Source organism: Hemicordylus capensis, chromosome 17 (genome assembly GCF_027244095.1).
Source record: "Hemicordylus capensis ecotype Gifberg chromosome 17, rHemCap1.1.pri, whole genome shotgun sequence".
In the NCBI taxonomy this organism is placed as follows: domain Eukaryota; kingdom Metazoa; phylum Chordata; class Lepidosauria; order Squamata; family Cordylidae; genus Hemicordylus; species Hemicordylus capensis.
Genome location: NC_069673.1, coordinates 14,394,278 through 14,421,076, shown reverse-complemented (window position 1 = coordinate 14,421,076; position 26,799 = coordinate 14,394,278). Strand labels below are relative to the sequence as shown.

At 50.7% G+C, this 26,799-nt stretch overlaps 1 protein-coding gene across 10 annotated transcripts in view; it reads right to left on the bottom strand.

Moving 5' to 3' along the window:
• The window catches only part of RGS3 (regulator of G protein signaling 3), a 92,308-nt gene that overhangs the window by 8,464 nt on the left and 57,045 nt on the right, over positions 1–26,799 (bottom strand). For 7 of the 10 annotated variants that reach the window (XM_053282255.1, XM_053282254.1, XM_053282256.1 and 4 more), the window contains 6 exons: positions 24,353–25,048; positions 18,154–18,224; positions 13,592–13,693; positions 12,049–12,110; positions 10,841–11,007; positions 7,886–9,230 (listed from right to left, as the gene is read on the bottom strand). In XM_053282255.1, coding sequence (XP_053138230.1) covers positions 9,045–9,230; positions 10,841–11,007; positions 12,049–12,110; positions 13,592–13,693; positions 18,154–18,224; positions 24,353–25,048 — 1,284 coding nt within the window. In that variant the 3' untranslated portion in view covers positions 7,886–9,044. Of the gene's footprint in view, positions 1–3,633; positions 3,858–6,213; positions 6,616–7,885; positions 9,231–10,840; positions 11,008–12,048; positions 12,111–13,591; positions 13,694–14,126; positions 16,344–16,611; positions 16,890–18,153; positions 18,225–24,352; positions 25,049–26,799 lie in introns of those variants that run through there. The other 3 variants (XR_008312784.1, XM_053282263.1, XM_053282261.1) reach the window with 3 other exon arrangements.

The window sequence follows — 26,799 nt, the reverse complement described above, 5'->3', positions numbered from 1 at the left end:
CTGAAGGAAAACTGTCCACAATACTGACTGTTAACCAGCAGCCTCCCTAATGTAGTAATGGGGCCAGTAGCCACAATACCAGGATATGTAGGCTGCCCCCGCCCCCAACTTTTCAACAGCAGGCAAGGAGAATCACAAGGCACCATGAACACCCCCCCCCCCGCCCGCCAATGCTTCCCAGCCTCTGCCAACAGCCTTGGAGCCACTTGTGGGTTCCGTCTTCCTCTTTCCAGAGACACGCAAAATTATATAGCGTTGCTCCTTGTTAAGAAGCGTCATGCGTTCCCAGGGTAGGAAACTCTGAAGTCAAACATACAAAAACATTGGAGTGGCTCCTTGCTCAAAAGCCTTATTCTGCTTTTTTTTTTAAATAATAAAAAAAAGCTGTTTCTTGGCGGAGCTCCCTTTTCCTTGATTTATTTTCCCCTTAAGCAGGGATGATCGCATTTTGAGTAGACAAATCGCAGAACAATCCCAGCGAGTGGGCCATGCTGCCCAAAGTGACTTCAGCTTGCAAATATGCATGGATCCTCCCTCCCGCCAGCGAGATGCCACTTGCTGGGATCCTGAATCATCCACAGCTCTGAAAGAGCATATGGAGATGCTTGAATTGAATGGGGGGGGGGAGGAAGAGGCTGGACCATCCACTGTGAGTACTGAGCACATGTTTAATTACGGCCTTGGGTTGGATCCTAAGCAAGCGATTCACATCTGGAGGAAACCTTTCTCCCTTCTTGCCCTTAGTTCTTCCTAAAGTAGAAAGCCCGATATCACATATTCCGCCCATCTGTCCAGAAAGAGAGGCCCTTTGTCAGAGGACATGGCAGCTTTGGGTGTGGATCCCGGGGTTTACTACTGTGAAACTGGCAAAGGAAGTTTTCTGATCTTTCTCCATGGGAGAAACCTGGAAATCCTGCTTTGAATTTCACTTGAAAGAAATTTTGTTTCCAGCACTTTATCAATAGTCAAAGTTTCCTCCACAAGAGCTGGGATCTTAGGAGATCACTGGGGTTACCTACATGTTTGAATGAGATACCAGTCTGAGCTTTGGGGCAGGGGACGTACACAGCTAGGGGATGAAGGCCCTGTGTGCATACATGAGCACCCACAGGACTTTTTACAGGAGCAGCAAAGGCTGCAATCCTATACCCACTTATCTGGGAGTCAGCCCCATTCAGTTCAATGGGAAAGGATCAATCTGGTGGGGGGATAGCCCTCCTTCCCCCCCCCCCACCCCCCATCCTGGCTCCAGATGCCCTTGTGTTGGTTTCCCACAGAAATAATTCTGGAGACGCCAAGCACCAAGGTATATTAATTCAGGCCTTGACCAATTTTCTTTGGATCTAGAAGCCAGCCCCCAAATTTAGGAGCCAGACAATGTTCTGGGAAGAGCGTCCAGGTTCCAAGTTCCCTCCCTGGCAGCATCTCCGAGAGGGCGGAGAGAGACTCCTGTCTGCAACCTTGGAGAAGCCGTTGCCCGTCTGGGTAGACAATGCTGAGCTAGATGGACCCATGGTCTGACTTGGTAAAGGCATCTTCCTGTGTTCCTAATGTTCTTATTAAAAGGGGCTTAGACAAATTCACGGAGGAGAGGTCTACCAATGGCTACTAGTCTGGTGGCTACAGGCCACCTCCAGCCTCAGAGGCAGGATGCCTCTGAGTACCAGTTGCGGAGGAGCAACAGCAGGAGAGAGGGCAGGCACACCTCAGCTCATGCCTGTGGACTTCTCAGGGGCATCTGGTGGGCCCCTGTGGGAAACAGGATGCTGGGCAGGCCTTCAGCCTGATTCAGCAGGGCTGTTCTTACATAATGGACACTGGGCAACATTAGTGGTGGGCACTGTGAAGGGGAAAAGGGTAAACGGGCTTTTCTTTATCCCCTTTACATAGAACAGGAACAGGAACATAGAACAGAAATAGGGCCGCCTGAGACAAATACATATGTTATTAAGTAGCTCTAGTCTAGTCACCACAGTTAAATTTATAAGCGCCATGGCTCCCTGGCACCTGGGATTTGTCAGTCCCAGCATTAATTATACCTACAAACCACAGGGCTCTGCGGTCGCCAGGAGTTGACACCGACTTGAAGGCACACTGTACTTTTAAAGCTCACTGGCCTGCTTTTTCAAAGGCTTTGTACCACTGACACATGTACCCCACACTAGTGGGGTAAGAATCCTCTAACAGGGATTCCCAGTTGTTGTTGCCCCACACCATTACTCAACGTGAAAGAGAAACACCGTGAGCCACAATGCCCAGTCCTGTAAAATCATTCACTGCTCCAGAAAGCACATTTTCGAATTAACCTACAAGAGCCAGCTTTAATTTGTCCTCTTAATTTGGGAAAACTTTAAACATTTTTTCTCCTGTGCCACTATCTCTGCTTCTTAAGACTTAGCAGCCTGATCAATATCAGGTGTCTCCCTGTTTCACTTGTATCATTTCCTGCTGTTTGTAAGAAATTAAAAATAGAGGTCGATAGACATATTGTGTTGAAGGGCAGCTGCAGAGGGGTTGGTCAAACAGCTCACCAAGGAAAAATGCAGGAAGCCGACCCACCTCCCACTTCTCCTTCCTGTTCGCCAGCTCTCAGTGGATTCCTTCCCCCTGCACTTTTTCTGACCGCCGCAGTCTAAAGTCGATCTGGGAAGTGTGTGTGCTGTTGAGAAATGTGCGTAATGTGTTGATTTGAAAGCCGACTGGGTTGCCCACCTCACAGAGCAACCCAACTCGCCCTTTATTGGGTGTCCTCCAAGGATATGACAAATTGGAGCCTCATTCATAAATATTGCAGAATGAAACTGGGCGCCTTTGAAGAGGCAGAGGGCAGGGCTTGGCGATGAAATGCTAGCGTTTCAGGGAACGCCATTCATGAGCTCTCTACAGCTGACGTGGTGCAGATATGCTAAGTGCCCTGAAAGGCAGTTTTCCTGAACAAGGAATCGTGGGGGACAGGACACACACAGAAGGATCACTATGCAGTGCTACTGGATGGCTGGTGTGATCTTAGGAGAGGCATTCTCCCTTCTTGCTAAAGCAAGAGGGAATGCCTCTTCTTCTAGCCGCCTCTTTTCCACCTGAAGTTTTTATAAGCACTTGAATTAAAAAAACATTTAAAATGAAACAATATGCTGTCCATTTACATAGGAGTCAGCCTTCTACTGAATCAGACCATTAGTCCATCTAATTCAGTACTGTCTAAACAAACTGGCAGCGGCTTCTCCCAGGTTACAGGCAGGAGTCTCTCTCAGCCCTATCTTGGAGATGCTGCCAGGGAGGGAATCTGGGACCTTTTGTATGCAGATGCTCTTCCCAGTGCAGCCTTATCCCCCTAAGGAGAATATCTGACAGGGCTCACACCTGTAGTCTCCCACTCAAATGCAAACCAGAGAGGACCCTGCTTAGCATCCTGCAGAAGCAGGATGGAGGCTGTAGCTCAGTGGTGAAGGTCTCAAGTCCAGCCCTGGCAGCTTCTCCAGGCAGGCCTAGGAAAGACTCCCGTCTTGGAGAAGTCGTTGCCAGTCAGTGTATAGCTAGATGGACCAAGGGTCTGACTCAGTATAAGGCAGCTCCCTATGTTCCTAGGAGTTTGTCTGTAGTCATACTTTCACCTTCTCTGGGCTCATAGCTTACCCTCCGAACCACTGTGTCAGAGCAGTTCAAGACTGAGGAGGACTTCTTCCACTGTGTTTGACTCAGCCAGCAATTGGTCAGCAACTGCAAAACCACTAAGCGCCCTCCTCTCCTCTTCTGGGGCTCAGATCCTGCTTTCTCTGTATGGGGCACTCCTGCTCGCTCTCTCTCTCTCTGCACCTCCTCCCTGGCTGGCACTGCCGATTCCCTGGCTGGCTCTTAACCTGGCAGAGAGAATGTATTGGCTTTAATAGACTCCCAAGTGCTAAGCACAGGAAAAAACAGATTGGAATATTCCACACACACCCCACACACATCTGTCCTTTCTACGCCAGGCAGCTGCGCCAGATTGCCAAGAAGCAAAGACCTTCTGTATTTGGAAATGCAGAGCAAATGGAGAAGCCAAAGGCAGGGCCAGGAAATTGTCCACACCTGGCTTTTAGTTTGGATCTCCTCTGGAATGGAGGGGGTGCGTTCACACATCCACCCCCAAGTCCCTTTTAAGGGTGGCAATTCTTTTTACTGAGCAGGGGGAGAGCAACTGGCCATACCCAGCCCCAGCACAGCACAGCATCCCTCCAGTGGCTGTTGCTGGTGTTTACCTTATGTTGGAGGATTGCGAGCCCTTTGGGGACAAGGAGTCATCTTCATCTATTTATTTCTATTTTTATTTCTCTATGTCAAGTGCACTGGGAACTTTTGTTGAAAAGTGGTGTATTAGTATTCGTAGTAGCAGGGTTTTCTTCCCTGGCTAGGTGTTCCTCCTAACCTGACGAGGAGCATATGAACAAGCATTATAAGAAATCCTCTCTCTTGAACCTACTGCTAGTATATTTCATGGAGGGATCCCAAGTTTAAGTGTGTGTGGGGGGGGTGTTGGGTGGTATCTCTCTCCTCCTGCCATGCAGAGTTTTGCAAACCTTTGTCACGTGAGATGCGTGGACCAGATCTGCACCTCTGCTGTGTGACTGCTCCGGTTTACATAGCTATATTCTAGTTCTGGCCAGCGTGGTGTAGTGGTTAGAGTGCTGGACTAGGATCAGGGAGACACGAGTTCAAATCCCCATTCAGCCATGATACTTTCTGGGTGACTCTGGGCCAGTCACTTCTCTCTCAGCCTAGCCTACTTCACAGGGTTGTTGTGAAAGAGAAACTCAAGTATGTAGTACACCGCTCTGGGCAACTTGGAGGAAGAGCGGGATATAAATGTAATAATAATAATAATAATAATATTTTATGTGCTCTTTCCAGTCCTTTGAAGCTAGACAAGCCACACAGGGGAAACCGATGTATTGATCACCAGCCGGGTGAGCTAGAAAGAAATGATGGCAATTGGCAAGGCTACAACTTGGCTCCAACTAAGTCCAGGGAGAGATTTCAAGGGTCTGGTCATACCTGGGCCAAGAAAATGTCCCCTTCCGGAGGGCATGTCCTCAGTTGTCCTGGCACAGGCTCCCCCAATACATATTTCTGAAGAAGGTGGGGCAAAGCGGGGCTCTAGTTGCTTAGCAAGCTCACTGCTGTGCACACAACAACCCCTGAAAAGCAGTAAGTGCGTTTCCCGCACCCTTAATTATTTGCCATCAAGGAAATGGAAAATGAAATGAAATTTCCACGGTGCTTTGTCCAAACTAAGCTAGCACACAAGGAGAGCCATTTCTGGACAGCTCCTCCTGTTCCTTTCCAGAGGTGTGAGGAGGGGAACCAACAGCTCGGTTGTACAGCACGTACGCCATGCATATACTGTCCTGGGTTCAAGGATGCTGTCTCCAGTTTAAAGGATTGCAACCAAGGTAGGAAGAGGCCCTAGTAGCTCTCCATGCGTGTAGACAAGATGGTTTTGGGGTGGGCTTTTTTGTTTGGTTTTTTTTTTTTTGCCATACTGTATTACATTTTGCCCTTTTTTTCTCATCACCCAAAATCTGCTCTTGCCTTTCTGTGTGGCTTTTTTCACACAGGGCTTTTAGCTCGCATTTCCTCCAGAATGGAGGGAGAGCGTTCACGTATCGGCCAGATTGACCCCAAAGTCCCTGCCAGCTATTGGGGAGCACGTCACACACACAATTCAGCTTTTTCATTGTGTGTCAAGAGTGTAGCCCAATTTATATCTAGGGTTTTAAAAATCCACTTTTTGTGTTGGGTTTCTTTGGGCAACTTCAAACTCGCAGTAAACTTGCGGAAAAGCCTGCTGTATGAGAAACGCCTATGTGAGAGCAGAGCTCCTGAAGCAAACCAAGTGTAAACCATTATTACTACTTCAGACATAGCACAAGTTAGGACAAACCAACCAACATCAAATCTTGGGTTTAGTTCATGGTTTGACTGCCCAAAATAAACCAGGTTTGTTGACTGGCCCAGATTCAGATAGACAGATGCTAGTTAGGCCAAGTAAACCATGGTTCATTGGGATGTCTGAACTCATCCCATGTCAGGGAACAGCTGCAGGCCACCGAGACAGATAATGTGAAGGTTGTCACTCTGGGTGACATCCAGAGTCCTTCCTGGGGGTGGGAGTGGGGGACCACTTTCAGCTCTGACCCCAAGTTTAAGAATTTAAGGTTGCAATCCTCCAATGCTTACCTTGGAGGAAGTTCCGTTGAAATCAGAAGAGCTGAGTTCTGCAAAAACCTGCATAGCTGAGGCTGTAGCTCAGTAGAAGAGCACCTGCTTTGGATGCAGAAGGCACCAAGTCCAATCTCCAGGTAGGACAGGGGGAAAGACCCTTGTCTGAAACCCTGGAGAGCTGTTGCTAGTCAGTGGAGAGAATATCGAGCTCGACAGACCAAGGGTCTGACTTAGTAGAAGGCCGGGTCGTGAATTGTACTTGGAAGGCAAGTTCTCACTTAAGGTGTTAAAGGCTGCTAGGCACAGATTTTTTTTTTCCTCTCTCTCTCTCCTTCCTTGCTCTTTCTTCACTATCCTCCAGATATAAATCAAGCATCACTCTGGCTAATTAGAAGCCTACCAAACTCCAGAACATGCCTATGGAAAAAGAAAGGGGGGAAATGACATTATTAAACAACTGTGATGGGTGGAAAACATGGCTACCCTTTATTAAGGGGGAATGCTGGAAAAACACCTGCACTTCAAGCAAAACAGCAGGCCTCCCTGGCTTCCTTGTAAGCGAGACGGGTATTTTCCTTCCCTGTAAACTGCCGTCTTATTAGCTTCATACAGAAGGGGATCTGTGGTTCCCGAGAACTCCCAACTGGAGGCTGGATAAGGAGAGAGGTACAAAGCTCTCCGTTTCCAAGCTCCTATGAGCAAGACCCTTGGGTCCATCTAGGTCAGGATTGTCTGCCCTGATTGGCAGCAGCTCTCCAGGGTTTCAGGCAGAGAAGGGTATTTCTCAGCCCTACTTCAAGATGCTGCCAGAGATCGAAACTGGGACCTTCTGCATGCAAGCTACATGGCCCTTCCTCCTTCCCTCCCATAGTTGCCAGTCAGATGCCTGCAGGAATTCCACAAGCAAAGGCCGTTTGAGCTATACTGCCTTTGCATATGGAGGCTCCATTTAGATAGTATGATTAAGGCATCAGCACCATCAAGGAAAACAGCAGCTGAGCCCCCAATACCTCGGAGCGCATCTGTTCCAAGCACCACCACCCAGAGCTCTAGATTTGTTCTGGATGCAGTGATGGGTTGAGCAGATGATAAAGGCCATTCTCCCTATGCAGAAGGTCCCAGGTTCAGCCTCCAAGTCAAGGGTCTCAGACTGTAAAGCTAAGAAAGGCCGTAGAGAAGCTGCTGCCAGCCTGAGTGGACAGTACCAGGCAAGATGAACCAACGGTTCCGACCCAGTAGAAGGCAGCTTCCAGTGTTCGGGATGAGGACAAGAGAAGCGTTTTGATTTGTCTAGCATTTCCGAATTTTGTCCCAGGATACATCCCCCCACCACCACAACATCACATGCTAAGGGAAAGAATGCACCCAAGCATGTACAGAGGGTCCAGCTCATACCAGTATAAAACCTCTGCCAGAGAAGATCTAGAGAAAAATACGGCTTTCCCAACCCATGGCACAGCTTCCCATGTTGCCAGAAAACCCACATTTCATTTTAGGGCATGTGCAGCAATTTCCAGCTGAAAATTCAATTTTCAGGGAAACTTAAGAACACAGACCTTGAGGAAGCCGCCTTGCTCAGACAGACAGCTCTTCACTGAGGTTAGGGTAGGGTTATCCAAGGACATCAACTGCCCTTGGCAATTAAATACAGCAGCAGAACAGGAAGAAAGAGGCAGCTAAGAAGAAATGGTATTGTCTCTTTATTTATCCTAAATAGCCATGACATCCAAAAAAAAAAAATATTTAAAAAAATGCTTTTCTTAACTGCAGAGATGGATCTGATCTGTAAACCTGGCTCTAGAGCCAGAAGGCTGCAAGGACTCCATGGCAGAGGTGCAGATTGGGCTTTTCCGGACCAACATTTACAAGCACACACTCACACGCACATCCTCTCTCACATGCCATGCACAGTGCAGATACAGGGCCTGTTATTTACAGCTGCTTGGATCTATACAAAGTTTGCTGCTGCAATGGGATACCCCCTTTACAGTCTCCCAGCTGCCTGCTGCTGGAGAGAAACACAGTTAGGAAGAAGGACGACAGGAAAGACGCTGAACACACTCAGAAGTCCCACTCATCCCACCGGAAAGCCCTCTAAAAAAAAAAGAAAGAAAGAAAGAAAAAGAAACCCCAAACCGGGACATGCACCCAAATATATATCTATCTTCTATATATATATATTGCACTTAAATTAAAAATAATAATAATAAACACCCCCCAAAAATATATCTATATATATACGCTCAGAAGGAAGTCAAGAAGTTCTTGACTGCTGAGCACAGAAGATTTCAATAAATAAACCTAGGAACGGACAACGTAGAGGCAAGACGGAGAGAAGCAAGTGGACTGCACAACCGTTCATTAGAAGGGGGAACGGGAAAGGTTCTCCCTCTCTTCTTGTTGAGAGCAGAGGAACGGAAATGCTGATTGCTCCCTTCCCAGAATGCAGGCCTGTTGTTAGCGTCTCTTCGGGAGGAGTGACAGTAGCCCTCTGCCCGCCCGCAAAAGCCGTCTGGTCCCATTCCAGGTGCCCTCTGAGGAAAGGATCCCTCTTGCTCTCGCTACCTCCCGAGGCGGAAGTCGGGGGTGGGGGGAGACCGCTCTTAATTTCACAGTGACCTGGTGGGACCGCCAGCCCAGCTCACGGGATGTCGTCGTACCGGAGAGAAGAAGCAGGTTCCTGGGATGGGACAGGGCCGGGCGGCTTAGTTCTCCCACTCCCCTTCCGGAGGGCAGATATGGCTTCCGTGGACAAGCTGTCCCCCTACCCCAAAAGGCAGTTGATAGATATGTAAACATACACTTTTCAAAGAGCAGTTCTCCCAGAGAAGCAGGCCCGGGTCCTTCTACAGCACAGGGCTGGGCTTCTTCTGGTTACTGAGGTCCAAGAACAGCTCTGAGCGCAGGAAGCGAGGGTACGAGTCCTTCTCCATCAGGCCGTAGATCCGCCTCTGGGCAAGGTCGAAGCAGCTCCGGGTGATGTTCTGCAGGTTCTCTTTGGTGTGTTCCCGTGTGTACGAATCCAGGTTGACCTAGGGAAGAGACAGAGAGATACCGATGATCAGTCACCGATCCAGGCGGGAGGGAACACAGGAAGCTGCCGTATACTGAGTCAGACCATTGGTCTATCTAGCTCAGCATTGTCTACACCGACTGGCAGCAGCTTCTCCCAGGTTGCAGGCAGGAGTCTCTCTCAGCCCTCTCTTGGAGTTGCTGCCAGGGAGGGAACTTGGAACCTAGAGGCTCTTCCCAGAACGGCCCCACCCCCTGAGGGGGAATCTCTCGCAGGGCTCACACATCAAGTCTCCCATTCATATGCAACCAGGGCAGACTCTGCTTAGCTAAGGGGACAACTTGCTACTACAAAACCAGCTCTCCTCTCCTCAAGGAAGAAACGGTGGTAAACAAAAGGGAAGAAATGAGAGGGAAGAAAGGGTGGTAAATGGTCTGCATCAGTGGTCTTCATTGTAAGAACCGGGGAGGGGAGGGGCAGTGGCCCCATCAACCCAAAGTGCAGCTCCCCAAAAGTGTAGCCCTTCCCAGGGCTTTCCCCAAAGAGGGAGCACACTCTCTCTCTTAAAGGGCTCTCCCAGCACAGAGAAAAGCAGGGTGTGGAGTGGAGATCAGCGCAGTGGGAAATGGCTCTCACACCAAAGGTCTCACACTTTTGCCCAAGTGCCGCCCGCTTGAGAAACAGTGGAGATGACTGGCCTATCGCAAGAGGGTGGGTGGGCAGGGTGCTAAGTTAGGGTGGTGCAGCAGCCAACAACCCAATTCTAGTGGTGGGTACACCTGGCAAGACCCTTCCCCCATCAGAGAGGGTTTCCCGCAGAGGGTTGAAGTCTGTGCACATGCCCCTTCCACAATGGTGTGTGTTCATGAGTAAAGCTCCAAACGGCTGCAAAACTTGTTTGATCAGAGGGCGGCAGGCAAGAGACACCTTTTGGCCTGTCCCCACAGGAATCCATGCTTCCGTCAAGCTCGGGGGCCAGGCTATAAAGAAAAGTGAACCCAGGTTCACTCCCTGGCAGCCTCTCCAAGTAGGGCTGGGAGAGACTCCAGCCTGAAACCTGGGAGAGCTGCTGCCAGTCAGTGCAGACAACATGAGGCAAATGGAGCAACAGTCTGACTCAGTAGAAGGCAACTGCCTCGGTTCCGAACACCGAGGCAATGTAGCAATCGTAGGGGAGTGTAGGGACATCTGGACTGGGACTGCAGGGGCAGTTTTCCTGCTGAGAATCACCCCCTGTGGGTGACTAAGCATACTGGAAGCATGTAGAACCTCCATGTTCTGAGACAGTCTACCCCTGAATACCAGTTGCTGAGAGGGCCAATGGGGGCGGGGCAATTGCAGGCCTCTCAGGAGGCACCCTGTTGGCCACCGAGGAACAGGAGATGCTGGATTAGATGGACCTTGGCTCCGAGATCCAGCCAGTCTCTCTCTGTTCTTGCATCGGCCAAAATTCTTGTGCCGCCTTCTGCTTCCCCAACTGCTGTTTCCGTCTTGCAAAGAGGGAGCGAGAGAAGGGACTCTGCTTTGCTGACGTGCCCCACCCCCCAAAGTCTGCCCCACCCCGCCCACAGGAGAATGCTCACGCTCTCCTCTTCTGCTCCCCAAAAACCAAGCAACTGCTCCACTCACTTCCTTGCAGGACTGGATGGCAATGTATTCCCCGAAGATCTTCTTGGCTTTGGAGGCCATCTTGGACTGGGACTTGAGCTTCTTGTACTCCTCGCATACCAGCCAGAACTCCAGGTTCTCCTCGCTGAACTCAGTCCGTAGGAAGGCGCGGAAGGCTGCCAGGCCATCTGGAAAGGAAGGAGGAGAGACGGTGGCCTTGGAGTGCCGTGCGGGTGGGCTCGGTACCCTGAACGCAGCAATCCCTCTCTGCCACTCCTTTGGGAAACTTCCCATGCAAGAAAGCAAAGACAAGAATTGCCTCTCAACTGGGTGCTTAGGATTGGCGGTGGTGGTGGGGAGACAGGGAACCTCCAGCTCCAGAGGCACTCTACCTCTGAACATGAGGCGTCAAGGATATACGACAGGGGAAGCTCACGTCCTGGATGGCAACCTCTGTAGGCATCTATCTGGCAACTGTTGGAAAGGGGATTCTGAGCAAGAGAGGGTCTCTATCAGAACTAGCAGGATGCCTTCTGAAGGGGGCTTCAGGGCTGGCCCAACCAGGTGGGATGGAAGGCAAGTTCCACACAAGCCACGCACTGGACTATGCACCTACCCCATGCAAAAGCCCTATTCAGGCAAGCCGTTGTACAGGCGACTCTCCAGGTATTCTGCCTGTGTGTGAAGGAGCATCAGGGCATGGGGATGGGGCTGCAGCTCAGTGGCAGAGCCTCTGCTTAGCACGCAGACAGAAGGTCCCAGGTTCAACCCGTGGCGGCATCTCTAGGTAAGGCTGGGAAAGACGCTGCTCTGTCTGCTACCTGGAGAGAGACTCCGCTGCTCAGTGCAAACAGTGCTGAGCAATGTGGACCAAGAGCCTGACTCCGTAGAAGTCTGCCTCATCTATTCACCGCATTGAAAGGGGCAGGGGCATAGTTATATGGTAGAGCCCCTGCTTTGCAGGCAGATGGTCCCAGGTTCAATCCCTAGCAGCACTTCTAGGCAGGGCTGGGAGAGACTCCTGCCTGCAACCCTGGAAAGCTGCTGCCAGTCAGGGCAGACAATACTGAGCTTGATCATCCAGAGGCCTGACTCAGCAGATGGCAGCTTCCTACGTCACATCTAATTCGGCCTTCCACCAACAGGCCACACACATTTGAAATTCAGTAGCGGTTTTTTAATTGCTTATTTTCAAAACTTTGATTTTCAGCGATGCAAAGGTGACTTACATTTATGCTGAAGCAGCTTTTCCAAGGATTCTCCCCACTTGAAGGCTTCTTCTGGAGTCGGCCTGAGAAGCAAGCAGAGTGGGGTGTGATTCTGCTGGAGGGAAGGAGTGAGTGAACACCCCCCTCTTCCCAAACAGTTATACTGAAACTCCCCTTTCTTTTACTTTATTAACTGAGAAGTGTGGCACACAGCAAGACTGGAAAATGTGACATCATCTGTGTCATTAAGGCAAAAACAGGGTTTCCAGAAAGAAAGAAAAGATCAGGTAAATTCTCTCTAAGAGTTCTGTTGGTGCAGTATACCAAAAAACTATGCATGTCTACTTGGAAGTAAGTCCAAGTTCAATTGGCCTTCTTCCCAGCTAAGTGTGAATAAGACTGCAGCCTAAAGATACATTTGTTGCAACTGATTTGCTTCCTGTTTTGATAAATATTAAACAAGCTTAATATGTTTGGTCAACAGTTCCTTCTTGTTTCAACAACATGCATAACATGGGTTATACTATAGAAAACCTAGCATATCTTTTTTCTAAACAGCAAAACAAGAAAGCTACTCTCCCCATCTAGAACTGAAGCAAGTCTTAAAAGGTTCATAAGGTTCTAAAAAGAGCACCGCTCGTTCAACTCATTTGCCAGCATTTCACATTCCTAGGATCCTAAATTCCCACCCCACAAAAGCTCCAAACCACACTGAAGAATATTTCCTGTATTAATGTTTTTCTTGAATCTCAAATGTCCAGATATGCGTTTGTTGGCCATACCGAATCCAGACATAAGTGTATTGATCACAGTAAGAAGAACCAAAAGGTATTTGAGTTGGAACTTGTTGCATGGAAGTTTTTCACACGAGGCTTTTAAAGCCCTTTAACTCGCATCTCCTCTGGAACGGAGGGAGTGCGTTCACATGGGCAGATTTACCTCGAAGTCCCTGTGAGTTATCGGGCAGCAGTTCACACACAATTCGGGTTTTTCACTGCGCGTTACAGTGTAGCCCAATTTATACCCGGGGTTAAAAAATCCATTGTGTGTGTCAGTTTGGGGGGACAACTTTGAGTTAGCAGTAAAGCCTCCCCATAAACTCGCAGTAAAACCTGCTGTGTAAAAGTCCTTGGAGGATTTTCAGAGAACAAGATTTAAAACCAGTCCCCAAAACAACCCGCCTCTTCCTCAAAGCAAAAACCCATGCCCCCACTCCTGCTTTTCAAAACGCCCTATCCTGCCACGGCCCTCGGGCACTTCATAGCCAAAGCTGCCAGGAATCCACAGAGGACGCAGCAAGCACCAACTGGAGAAGGAGGCAAATTCAGGTCCAGCAATGGGGAAATGCTGGCCAGCTCCTTGACAAAAGTCTGAGAAAAGAAGCCGTGCAATGCCAAAGCAGCTACAATCTCCTGGGTACGGAGATTCTGAGCCCAGGTTGGCAGGGAAGCAGAGAGGAGAAATAAGTGGACTCAGGAGGACAAGGAAGTTTGAGAAAACACCCTCCCTGCCCCCCCCACACACACACAAGAAGAGGAGCCCACCGGCACTCCCTGCCACTCACTTCAGGGTCTTCAGAACTTTGTCCAGCTTGCCTGCAGGGTGGCGGCCGGGCGACTCGTTCCGCCTTCGGAAAATCCCCAGCCGGTTCTTCATGTCCTTGGCCCTGGAAGCACAAGTCCGGACAGGGTTAGTGCCCCGTTGTTGCTCCCCAAGTCTGGAGTTCTCCACACTGAATAATAAAAAAGTGCAGGAAGAGTGCTCTTCCCAGAGCAATCGCCACCACTGCCCCCTCCGGAAACACGCACCCCCCCTGAGATCGAGGATAAACAGACCCCAAGCCTGGATGGCCAAGCACAGTTTTTGCTGAGCAGGCAACGATCTGCACATGCTCAGGGGCAAGAATCAGGAACAAACCGCAGTGCCCAACTGTAGCATCCCCTCCGCCTCTTGCAGGCCTAAATGCTCCAGCCAAATCTGCGACCAGGCGGGTGCACCCCTGAGCATGTGCTGAGTGCCTTTTCGTCACCCATGCGCTTGCAGCTGAGGGGCAGGCTCAAGAACACACACACCCCCGGCACTCTGCGAAGGCAACCTACTCCTTCATGGTGTGCCGACGCTGCAGGCTGACGATGACCCCGCCACCCAGGACGTGGGACCCCCGAGGGGGTGCTCCGAGCAAGATCTCCGCGTGGAACTCGACGGGCTGGGGCTTCGCTGGGTCCCGAAAGAACGGCATGGCTGGCAGGCTGCGGGAGGAGGAGATCAGCCCGTCCTCTGCCTGCTCCCTCCCAGCCTGGCCGCCTCTGCTGCAGCCACAGCAGCCGCCGCCAGACTCAGCCCTGCCCGGCCGCGGCCCGCCCCCTCAGAAAGGGGAGAGGCTGCGGCTGCACGTGGGTGACTCAGGCAGGGCTCCTATTTCTGGCCGGCCGAGACAAAACTGCAACAGGCAGATATTTATAGAGCTGGGTGGGGAAGCTGCTGCTGGCAGGCAACGGTTTGGGCTGGCGGGGTGGAGTGCAGGGGAATGGAATGGATTGCCCACAGAGTTTGCTTGCTCCCACTGCTGTTGGAGGAGCGGCACCCTCTGCTGGTGGACCTGCCAATCGGCTACCTAAACACAAATTCCCTTCTCTAAAACAAACAGAAAGCGCCGGTGTGGGAACCAGAGCAGAGCTTTCTACACGTGCTCCAAGGCACTCTTGACACACATTAAGGACAGAGATGCTCAGACTCCCCCCCTCCCCCCAATGAAATTTGCTTGTCGTCTCAGGGGATGACCATTTTATTTTTTTGTGGTTGTTCTACAAGCCAAAGCACATTACTCCTATAAAATAAAGAGAGAGAACAAGTGCAGGTCGAATTGCAGATGTTCTCAACTGTTCACAGACCACCGTTTGAGAACCTCTGCCCCAGAGGCTGCCAGCTTTTCCCTTGCTCAGGGCTCCTGTGTCACTTGCAGATATGCAACTTTCAAGAAACCCAACTGCTATTTCTCCTGGCTTGAAGATGCAGGTGCAGTTAATGCCTTTAGCATTACAGTGCGCTGATAATCTTATGGATGTCTACTCAAGAGTAAAGCCCACCAACTTCAGGAGACCAACATCAAGATAAAGGTACTGATAGCTGCAGCCATCGTTGCTTCAGGATCCCACGTTTCCACCATGAGTGTGCCATCAACAAACTCAAGGCGGCATACGTGATCCTTGTTTCTTTGCATTTCCCTCACAATAACCCTACGAGGTGGGTTAGGCTGGGCACATCCAACAGAGTCACCTGTACAACTTCGCAGCTGAGAATGGATTCAAGCACACACCACCTGGTTACTCTCTAAACCCAACACCCTGGAATCTATCCGTTTGCTGTAGACGTCCTTAATTAACTGCTACTCTGCCAACAAGACAGAGCAACCTACAAAAGCCGTCACACTTCAAAAACCAAACACACTAAGAGAAAGGCCATAAACACATCAAGCCTTATTGCAAGGTCTGAAGGCAGGGCCCCATCTGCTTGCTTTACTTCCTTCTATTAAAAAACCAAGATCCTGCATGGAAGTTTCAAAATGAAACAGGATTCTGAGAAGAACCACATTGATTCAAAAGAGAAAAACGGGGCTCTAATGTTTATTGATTGGCTAAGTTTAAAACCATTTAAAAATCAGAGTAATGAAGCACCGCCAATTAATCAGTCCGCAGATACCTATTTTTAATACAAGTGCTTATAAGAACTGCAGAGGGCACAGACTGGCACTGCAGGGCAACATATCTGGTGAGCCGCTGTGTGAAGCCGGATGGGCCTTGGGCCTGATCCAGCAGGGCTGTGCGTCCTTAGCAGGCAGATCTTGGAACAGGCATTCTCTTCTCTGCGTGTGTGTGAGAGAGAAAGGGGGATGCCTCTTTAAGAGGCTGCCTTTTACAACATATAGCAGATTTTGGTCTTCATAAGCACATTTAGTGAATTTACCAGCTTATTGGCCACAATTAACCAAAGTTAATCGACTAAGGCTTATGTAAAAAAGCCATGGCGGGAGGGGATAATGAGAGTTGTAGTCCAAGAAAGCTGAAATGCCTCTGGCTGGCTAACCTGGCCTGACATAGGTGGTACCCTCCAAAGGCACATTTTGTAAAACCCAAAATCTTCCTGCAATAATCTGGGTGGAGGGAGACAGATAAAAGGTGGGGGTTAAAAATAGATTTGAATCCGAATCCGAGCCCCGTCACAGCAGATGGGAGCTACAGATCACACTATAGCAGCGCCCACAAACACACCAGAGGACAACATGGAAATCATGCGAGTCCCCAACACAGATGAACGCCTCCCCACCCCGCCCCGCCCCGCAGTAAACAGCCACAGAAACCCAATGCAGCACCCCCTTCAAATTCAGAAAAATGGTTTCTAGTCCGCATGCATCTCTCAGCCCGGCACATTCTCTTCTTCAATCCTGCTTCCAGACACAAGTCTCTTTTTCAAAAGTTCCCCCTCCCACACCTTGCCTAGCAGGTTATGGACAAGGCTCCCTTCCCAGCCCCAGCCCAGCAGATACGGATCTGCCTCTGACTCGCGAGTAAGCTAGCTGCCTTTTACCTTTCCAGGTACCGTTCCGAGACGCCCCGGACGGTGGCAGGGTACATCTTAAAGAGCTGCTTTTGAGGAGCTGCAGCCACCGGGAAGGATGCAAGAAAGAAAGAAAACCACACGCCCCTCAAAAGGAAGGCGACCAGAGTAACGGAGATAGATAAATGCCTGCACGCACTCACACGTGCAGGAGAAAGAAAAGGGCAAAGCTTCTAGAGTCCCCTCTGCAGCTTAAATAGCGCAGTAGGATCGCGTGGGAAGAGCGACACCCAGCGGCCCCGCCGCGCAGCAGCACGAGGCACAACCGCAGCTGGGCAAGTCTGGGCATGCTCAGTGGCCGCGACTGAAGCCAGAACTGCGCCCTTTCTTGCCCGTATGGTACAGCGGAGAATGCTGGTTTCTTTTGCCAGCTTTCTTTAGGATGATGAGCTGCTGCTGCTGCACTTTTTGTTTGCAAAAACTCTGTCACCCCTTGTGCGGGGTACCCTTGAGCATGGACAGAGTTGCCTTCTCTCCGAGCAAAACTTTTGTTTTTCTTATAGGAACTGTGGAGAAGTGCTTTTGAACATGCAGAGCATGGAGGTTCTGTTCCTAACAGCAATGACTAATAAGAATGCCTGTGTAGTCCAGAATCCTGCTTTGTAGAGTGTCCAACCAGAAGCCGGGCAGGAAGGCAATGACCCTCCCGGCATCCTCACTGCTCTCCAGAAGCTGATATTCACTCATAGACTCTCGCTGAAGATGGAGGCTCCATTTAGCCATCCCAGTTTCTACTTATGGTCCTATCCTCCTCATGAATTCAAGATGCCTTGTCCTCATGTTGCTTTTGAAATCTTTTTTTTTTTTTTAACTGCTCTGTGTCCGAAAGAAAAGGCCAGTTCGGAGGCAGGCTACCACAAAATACCGGTTGCTGGGAACAAAAAAACGGGGGGAGGGCTATTTCCTTCCCCTGTTTGTGAACTTCCCAGAGACATCTGGTTGGCCACTGTGAGAAACAGGATCTAGACCAGATCCACTTTTGGTGTGGTGTAGTCAGGGCTCTTCTGAGGTTCTTCTGCCTTCCAGCAGGTGCAGAATCCCTCCAACTTCCATGGCGAGTCTTTTCTTTTCTCTAAAGATGCCCCCCTCATCTTTGTTTGCAAAAAATGGCAAAAACAGAAGTTTGGCACAAACACTGGCTGACGTGCCGATACATCAGGGCAGCCAGAGAGCACCCTAACAAAACCTGCCAAGAAACTGCACCGGCCCAGCGGGGAAGTGGCCATTTTTGACCCCTCCCCTTCCACAGACCCAGGCACCACAACCCTCGGGGACATATTTTTGGGTTCCACAGGCAGCTCCTGGGAAGGCAGAGGGGGCAGAAATGGCCACTTCCCTTCTGCATGGGTGCTGCAGTTAGTTGGAAACTTCTGTGAGGCGGTTCTCTGGCTGGCCTGGGGCATCCTTGCTCTGAACAGCAGCCACTGAGCACTCGCTTCCTTTGGGTGGGGGGAGAAGAGCCGGAAGTCTGCATTTCTAAACACTAAAATAAAGCACCACTCGAAGACTTACAGGTTCTTGTTCATCTTCTTGCGGGCAGCCCTGGTTGCCCAGTCGCATGCACACTCCGGTTCCAGCATGTGCTGCAAAGGGAGAAATAAAGCCAAAGAGAATTGCATTTCTTTCAAATTCGGGCAGAACCAAATTCCAGTTAATGAACTCTTGCACCCCATGAGCATACACTGAGATGTGTCCTGCGCATAGAGCCAGGGTGATGTAGTGGTTAGAGTGCTGGACTACGACCAGGGAGACCCAGGTTCAGCCGTGAAACTCACAGGGTGACTCTGGGCCAGTCACTTCTCTCTCAGCCTAACCTACCTCACAAGATTGTCATGGGGATAAACATAAGCATGTACACCACTCTGGGATTCTTTCTGGAGGAAGAGCAGGATATAAATGGAAATAAATACCAGTACAAGTCTACACCTAAGGGCCTATCGATCAGGAGTTCCGACGCAAAATCCTCCAACTGGCCAGCAGAGATGCACAAATGCTCCCACTTCCCAGGCGGGGAACACTGAGGCCGAAAGAGAAGCCATTAGCACAAGTCAAAATGTATAAACAGAGAACTGAAATGGGGGCTGTGAGGAGCTTGGCTGATGAATTTTAAAGCCTTGGCTTGCCAAAATCAATAATTTTTAACTTGGGGGGGGGGAGTATTCCTAAGCCTCAGCATCCCTAGCTGAGAATGCTGAAGGAGAAATGTGCAGTCGGAACTTGGGTGTGTTTACTCCCAGCACCCAGACTCGACCGTGGGAACCAGCTCCCCAGCCAAGAGCCCCAGCTCCAAGCTCTCGGAGGCTTCCTTCCCCAGTAGGTGAGGCTTCCGGAGTTTATTGGTCTGGGCGCTCTACCTCTCGGGCAGACACATCCCCGTGCATTCTGTATGGGCCAAGCACATTTCCTCCCATTGTTGGGGGAGGGCCGCTCGGCTTCCATGCAGAGACAAATGACAGACAGTAGCTCAGCGGCCCCAGCCGGGCTGCAAGAAGACAGACAAATACACACCCCTGCGCTTGTCAGAGGGACGAGAGGGGCAAAAGCCCATCTCCAGCCAGGAAGACAGACACGGTTCTGTCTTCCTGGCTGCACTTCTCTGGCACCAGAGGAGGCCCTGGAACAAGATGGGAAGTTGGGCCCTGCCTCCCCGCTCTCCACCCCAGAACGATATGGAGTTAGTGAAGAAGAAAATATTCTCCATGTGTCTTTTCGCCCCCTCCCTCATGGGCCCAGGGACATGTATAACCCCACCACAACCACCGCAACCATTCAGTTATAGCTATGCCCCTGACTGGCACTGTTCTTTTATCTCTCTCTCCACGCACAGGCCACGCCGCAATCCAGAACTGCATACCTTGATCTAGGAGGAGGGAGGGAGCTTGCTGGTGGATCAGCCTCACTGGGCCCTTGTTAGAGAGCACAGTGGACTAATAAGTGACTGAGTTGGTGTGTCACATCCCACAAATGTAGAAGCTGGCACAGACTCTCAGCTTTCTTCCTTCCCCTGCCCCCACTTTTTAAAATCCAAGTTTCTAGACCTCAGTGAATTAAATGTGGGCTGCTCCTTTGGTTGGCCTCCTGATGCAAAGAGCTAAAGGCATCCTCAGCAATGATATGGTGCTTTCAAGCAAAAGGGTCCTAGAATGTCAGCGCGGGAAGGGACCTGGGAGCTCTCCTAGTCTGTCTAACCCCCTGCTCAGACTAGGAAAGCAGTGATCTAGGAAGGTGCTGAAAGGCATCATCTCACACTGCGCGGGAGATGGCAATGGTCAACCCCTCCTGGATTCTACCACAGACAACCACAGAGCTCTGTGGTCGCCACCGACTTGATGGCAGAACCTTTACCTTACTTTACAGCCAATCTGGAATGCCCAAAGCCAATGTGAAAACGGCCACAGGAGGGCACCCAAAGCTCACCTCACGGGGCCTAGAGAAAACTCTGGGCAGGGCAACTGATCTGTTTCAAGCTTCCTATGCCAGGTGGGTGGGATACGCCAGGCAGTGAGGCCGTAGCCACAAGCCAGAGGCCCTTGTGGTTTTCGACAGGCCTGGTGGCTCCCACCTGCACACCCTGCATCCCGAAGGTTGCCAGCTTTTATACTGAGCGTACTGCTATGCCTTTAGCAGCCACCTGGCATGCAGGAATTATTCAGGGAAATTCTTTCCTGTCACTTTTATCTCCATGGCCAGAACAGCTTAGGAGCATAGAAACATAGGGAGCTGCCTTCGACTGAGTCGGACCCTGGGTCCATCTAGCTCAGTATTGTCCACAGTGACTGGCAGCGGCTTCTCCAAGCTTACAGGCAGGAGCCTCTCTCAGCTCTACCTGGAGCTGCTGCCAGGGATTGAATGTGGGGCCTTCTGCATGCAAAGCAGATGCTCTTCCACTGAGCTATGACTCCATCCTTTTGGTTTGCATTTGGAGCGGATACTACATTCACATTTCAAATGCCTCCTTTCGGATTTTGTTGCTGCGTTGTAGTCCTATAATGTCACATATGCGTCGCAGAAAAATAGCTACATTTCCCCGTTGCAGCTTACAACGGATTTCAACTGCGGTTTGAAATCGGCACACAAAAACGGACACGCTAAGGATGCGCCATTGTAAACTGCCCTGAGCCATTTTGGAAGGGCGGTACAGAAACCTAAACAAACAAACAAACAAGGGGAGGGGTCAGCAACAGAATGTCCATAAACAGCACCACTTCCTCAAGAAAAGGGAAACTGTTTTACTGTGAGTTTAACCCCATCTAACTGGGCAAAGAGGCACCTATTCTACGTGGTGATTCTCTTTATTTAACAGAGGGAGAGTAACTGGCCTTATCCACCCCCAGCACAGTAGCTTATTCATTTATTATTTCTCTATGCAAACCGCTTTGGAAACTTTTGTTGAAAAGCGGTATATAAATATTTGTTGCTGTTGTTATCTCCAGTGACTGTTGCTGGTGTCTGTCTTAACGTTTCTTTTTAGACTGTGAGCCTTTTGAGGGACAGGGATCCATTTAATTTAATTAATTACTTTATTATTTCTCTATGTAAACCGCTTTGGAAACTTCTGTTGAAAAGTGGTATATAAATATTTGTTGTTGTTGTTCTGTTTTCCATGCATCCTCGGAGGGCATTCTAGATTCTCAGGAGGAACAGGATACCCTCTGGGAGAAGGCTAGTTGAGCTGAAAGAAGAACCTCACGCAGGGCTCGTCGGTGGGGCAAAGGATTCAGGCAAACTGTCCCGTTCCACCCCCCCACCCTCCGCCGAGAACAGCAGAATCCAGACTAGACTGCAGAAGGAGCAGCCAGCTGCTATGCCCTCTGAGATCACGTTCCGGGCAGTCAAGTTGGGCTGTGGGAAGAAACCAGCCCCAGTTCTCCAATCTGGTGTCTCTGCTGCTTCAGGGACAGTCGGCGGGGGGAGGAGGGTCTGCTCAGAGAGCAAATGTCATCACAGTCCCGCTGGCCAGGCTCGGCCCTGCCTGCACGTCAGGCTTCTTGCAGCTAACTGGATTCGATCTCTACGAGCTTCTGAGCAAAAGCTCCCCAGAGGCTGAGGATCAGCTGATGAACTCTCTCCACCCTGGAGCACTATGGAGCCAGGATGCTCTCGGCAGCGGAGATGCTGCCAACTCTCCCATCCACCCAGCTTCCTGGACACTCAAGTTCAGGCTGCCTTTTTGCTCCCCTGTGGCTGGCAGGGCAAGCGGGTATTTCTGCATTCCTTGGGAATAAAAGGCAAGGGGTGTGGCTGTTGACTTCTGTAGGGCTTCACTGGGAGCTGAAAGAGGAGGAGGCAGGAGGCCAGAAACAGACAAAGCCCTCCTACAACCGAGTGCTTATTTTCCTCTCTCCTTTTTAATTCCCCACCCCACCATCAGAGCTCTTGTGCAGCAGATATTCAAATGAAGAAAGGCTTCTCCTTGCTGCATCTCCACCTGTTGCACGCTTTGCAGGCGCGCACGCACACACACAAACATCCTGCAGCAGTAATCTAGCAATGAAGCTATCGGAACACAAGAATCCCTGCTGGATTAGACCGAAGGTACATCCAGTACAGCATCCTGTTTCCTACAGGGGCCGATCAGAGGCCGCTGGGAAGCCGGGCACAAAGGTGACAAACCTCCTCTGTTGTACTCAAGAGTTATTCTGCCTCTGAACATGGAGGCTCAGACCTATCCGCCTCCATGAATTTCTCTAATCCCCATTCAAAGACATCGAATTTGGTGGTTGCCACCTTCACCTTGTGGCAGGGAGTTCCACAAGCCAACTATGTGCTGTGTGAAATGGTACTTTTTTCATGTTGCTGAACTTTTCCTGAATCTACAGCCAAGCAATTTCATGGGGTGACCCCAAGTTCTAGTACTCGGGGGGGGGGGGCAGGGCGGTACGGCAGGAGAGAGACAGGCAGAGAGAGAGAGAGAGAGACAGACAGAATGAGAACTCACTCGCTCTATCCACTGTCTCCACACTGTGCTTAAAACCATCAACGAAAAGATATTTCTCATCCACTGGGCAGAGACAGGTGTCAGGAAATGAATACTGGGGGTGGGGTGGAGGATTCAAGGCAGAAATCCAGGCTGAAGGTGTCAAGGAAAGGTTACAGTGAAGAGGGGAAAGAGCCTGCATCCCTGGCTTAAGGATCAGAGACCCCCTCCGTCACGTAGTCTCCCTGCAAGGTGGGGCAGCCATTACATTTCCATCCGGAATGAAAGGAAGTAGTTGGCTCCATGGCGGAGACAGAGGAAGCAGGCCCGGCAGCACTGACAGCTCTGGCAGGGAGGGGTCTTCAAGGCTGAGTATAAGACACCGTTTTCCTCTCCAAGGGAGTTCAGTACACACACACCAATCACCGTGCTCAACCCGAAGCAGGCAAAATAATAACGGCCTCTTTTATGGGCCCAACTTACGCTCACATACAAGTGTGCAAACTTCCAAGTCTCACTGAGCTCCGGGAGAAGGGTGAAGAGCTCTGTGGAACCCAGCAGCTTGCACATGCTCATGTCAACCTAAGCTGGCCCCATAACAAATACTGTATAAACTACTTTGTATCTTTGCAATCTCCTGAACCAGAGACAGTATGGAGGGACATAGGGAGCATCCCTTGGGCGCTCATGCTGAGAAGAACCCACCCCTGTGTTTAATTTGGGCCTTCCAGGGCTTAGCCTCAGAACCCGTCCTTCGCCAAGGTAAAATACGGATGTAACAACTCTGACTCGATGTAAGGCAGCGTGTGTTTAGATTGTAGCCCAGAACACTTATTTTGCATACAGAAAATCCCAGCTCCAGTCATGGGCATCACCTCTTAAAAGTGTCCCAGGGAGCAGGTATTGGGAAAGACCTCTGCCTGAGAGCTGCTGCCGGTCAGAGTAGATAATACTGGGCTACGTGGACCATGGTCTGACTCAGGATAAGGCAGCTTCTGATGTTCATCAGGAGCATCAGTGGTAATAGAGCCCCTGCTTTGCGTGCAGATAGCGCCAGGTTCAATCCCTGGCTGGTGGCATCTCTAGGAAGCGGTGGGAAAGACCGAGACTGTGGAGAGCTGCTGCCAGTCAGTGCAGACAATGCTGAGCTAGACAGACCAAGGCTCTGACTCCACAGAAGGAAGATTCATATGTTCATTTACGGGAGCGTCCATAGCTTGAAGGCAGAAGCTCCCGGGTTCAATCCCTGGTAGTATCTCCACGAAGGGGAGGGAAAGGCCCCTGTCTGTGGAGAGAGGCTGCCTGTCAGAGTATACAGCACTGAGCTAGACGGGCCAAGGGCAGAAGGCAGCTTCACTTGTTTACAAGTCACCACAGCTGCCATCCGCTGATCTATCTGGGCAACCTTTTACTCCTTTCTGAGGGTTGGGAATCATCTGCTCTCTGCAATCAGCTCAGAGTCAAGTAGCCAAATTATAAATATTAATGACTCTACCTACCTACCTATCAAGCAACTCCTAGGCACTTTGATTTAAGAAGTAATTAAACCATAGAAGGGAAGATGTTGATGTAAATCAATGACTTAAATTGCACTCCCCCACACCCGGCTTGGTGATTTAAATCATGATTAAAATCGCTGATTCAAATTGCCTTGAAGGAGACCAATCCGCCTTGCTTGGAACAGCCACACAGCTTGTGCCACCCCCCTTCTGGCCCCTAATTCTTGGGCACCTCCCGAGCCCACCTGCTGCCACCACGGGTGCCTGCCCCTTGCAGGCGATCTGGTCTGCATACCTTCCGGTGCCCAGCGAAGAGCAGCGTGAGCTGGTGGAGGGAGCCCCCATCCTTGGTGAGGTGCTTCTTGAGGGTCTTGGGGGACGGCAGCGTCCAGGAGGCCCCAGGCTCCTGCCCCTCGGTGTAGTTCAGAGTGGTGTCGGAGGTGAAGCTGTGCCCAGCCCGGGAGTCCTGGAGGAGGCTGCCTTCACTATGGGTCCGACGGCGCAGCGAGTTCTGCACGCTCAGCCTGCAGCCCGAATCGCACACCGACGACTCGACCATGCTGCAGCGCTTCGCCTCGCCTCGGCCAGGGCAGGCCTCGTCGCTGTACTCCTCCTCCTCTTCCTCTTCCTCCTCCTCCTCCTCCTCTTCCCCTTCTTCTTCTTCTTCTTCCTCCTCCTCCTCCTCCTCATTGCCCAGGCCTGCCAAGCTGTCAAGCTCCACTGTGTCCTGGCTGAAGGTGCTGTCCAGGCGGAGCTTGGGGATCACGAAGGTTGTGGAGCTGCTATAAGACCCTTCCTCTTCCTCCTCACTCTTGTGCTCCGCGGGGCTCAGACCCTTGTCTCCTTCTGGAGGGGGGGTCTGAGTCTCAGCCATAGCCTCCTCAGACAACCTCACCGCTGCCTTCTCCATCAGGGGGCGGGCAACGCCGCCGGTCCCATCCTCTCCCAGGGAGGGCATCGCCCCTGGATTCTCAACCTCGGGCTCAAGCATCTGGGGGGAAAGAGAAGGAGAGAGGGGGGAAAGGGTCAACCACATGCCAGGAATGGGGATAAAGGGCTCCATTATTTGAGGAAACGGGAGATCACAGAAGGGTTACACAGAGACGCATGTCTAAACACAAGGAAACAGGTACCAGGGTTCAGGTCCACGTGGAGATGCTGCCTCTTGGACCTGAAAAGGGGCTAGGCTTCAGTGCTATAGCACAGGCTTTGCATGAAGGGGGTTCCTGGGAAATTGAAACCCTGGAAAGCTGCTGCTAGGGTAGACATGACTGAGCTGGATGGACCTATGGTCCTACCTGGCAATACTGCCACCACAGAGTGGACCAGGGAGCTTCTGCATGCAAGCATGCTGCAGATGCTCTTAACTGAGCAATGGCCCCATCCCTGAAGGGGAACATCACATGTCGTCTCCCATCCAAATGCAAACCAAGGCAGACCTTGCTTAACAGACCTTGTTTTAGCTCTTCATTGTTTTAGTGGCTTGTTTTAATTGTAAGCCGCCCTGAGCCATTTTGGAAGGGCGGTATATAAATCAAATAAATAAATAAATAAACAAACAAAGGGAAGCATTCATGCTCGCTACCACAAGACCAGCTCTCCTCCCCTCTCCTGTCCTTCTTGTAGCCCCTCTAGGATAAGAGGAGGTGGTTTCTTACCAGGGGTGGCTTTGCTATGAGGTGAGGTGAGTCTTGTGGTCCCCTTGTCTCTTACACTCCTGACACGCAAAGAACCAGGAAGATACACCCGTCTCCTTCTGGAGGGGGGTTCTGCAGAAAGAACTAGCAAAGAGGCCTCATGGCCCTGATGTTCCCAGCCAGGAGGATCCTTTGCTCTGGCTCTTGCCCATTTCCTCCTAGCCCCATGATCCACATATGGGTAGAGCCTGCAGTGCACACACAATGATCTGAAAAGTTTTTAAAGGGAGCCACTGAGCTTATTGATTCAGAGCACGATGTATATCCTGTTTTTCCTCTCTCAACCATTAAGGCACCCAAGGGGGCTAACAGCTACAGAGAGCAGAAGCTAAACACTTGCTGGAACAAAGACATTTTTGATAGCAATGGAACACTGGCAAGAAGGAAGCTACCTCCTGAGGCAGGGAGTTCCAAAGTTTGCCTACCCTAGGGATTCCTGAAGTACACTCCCTTTCTGAAGTATTGCTCACTGGTTTGTGCATTTGTTAATGTGGCTTGTTAATTTTGTGCCGCGAATGAGTATAAGGGGGAAAGCAGCACCACTGGAGGCCCTTGCTCTCGTGCACAAACAATTTCTAGGGTTTATAACAGTCTCCGTTACAAGCATGGTTTTGCCTGAGGCCTGCCTTTAATAAGAAGCCTTCTTTTGACGACAGCCCACATCAGATTGGCTTAACAGGAAATGAACAGGCTCCTTTAAGATGGAAAGCCTTTTTAAAAAAAAATCAAATTAAATCCCTCACAAATTCAATCAAAGGGCCTGACGTGGACAAGATATGAGCTCACAAAGAGGCTAGAGGCAGGCAACAGTGAAACGGCGGCCTCGGAGTTCACCCACCTGGTCCATGTCCTGGCGCTGCTGGATGCCAAGACCAGGAAGGGCTCCGGCCCCTACATTTATTCAATGAGAGGTCCTGAAATCCAGACCAGAGCCCTCCCCCATACCTGCAGATGCCCAGTAATGTCTAGGATTCGCTGCCATGAGATGTGGCGAGAGCCACTCAAAGGGGATTCAAACCAGTCTGTCCCTGGCTGTCATGGTGGC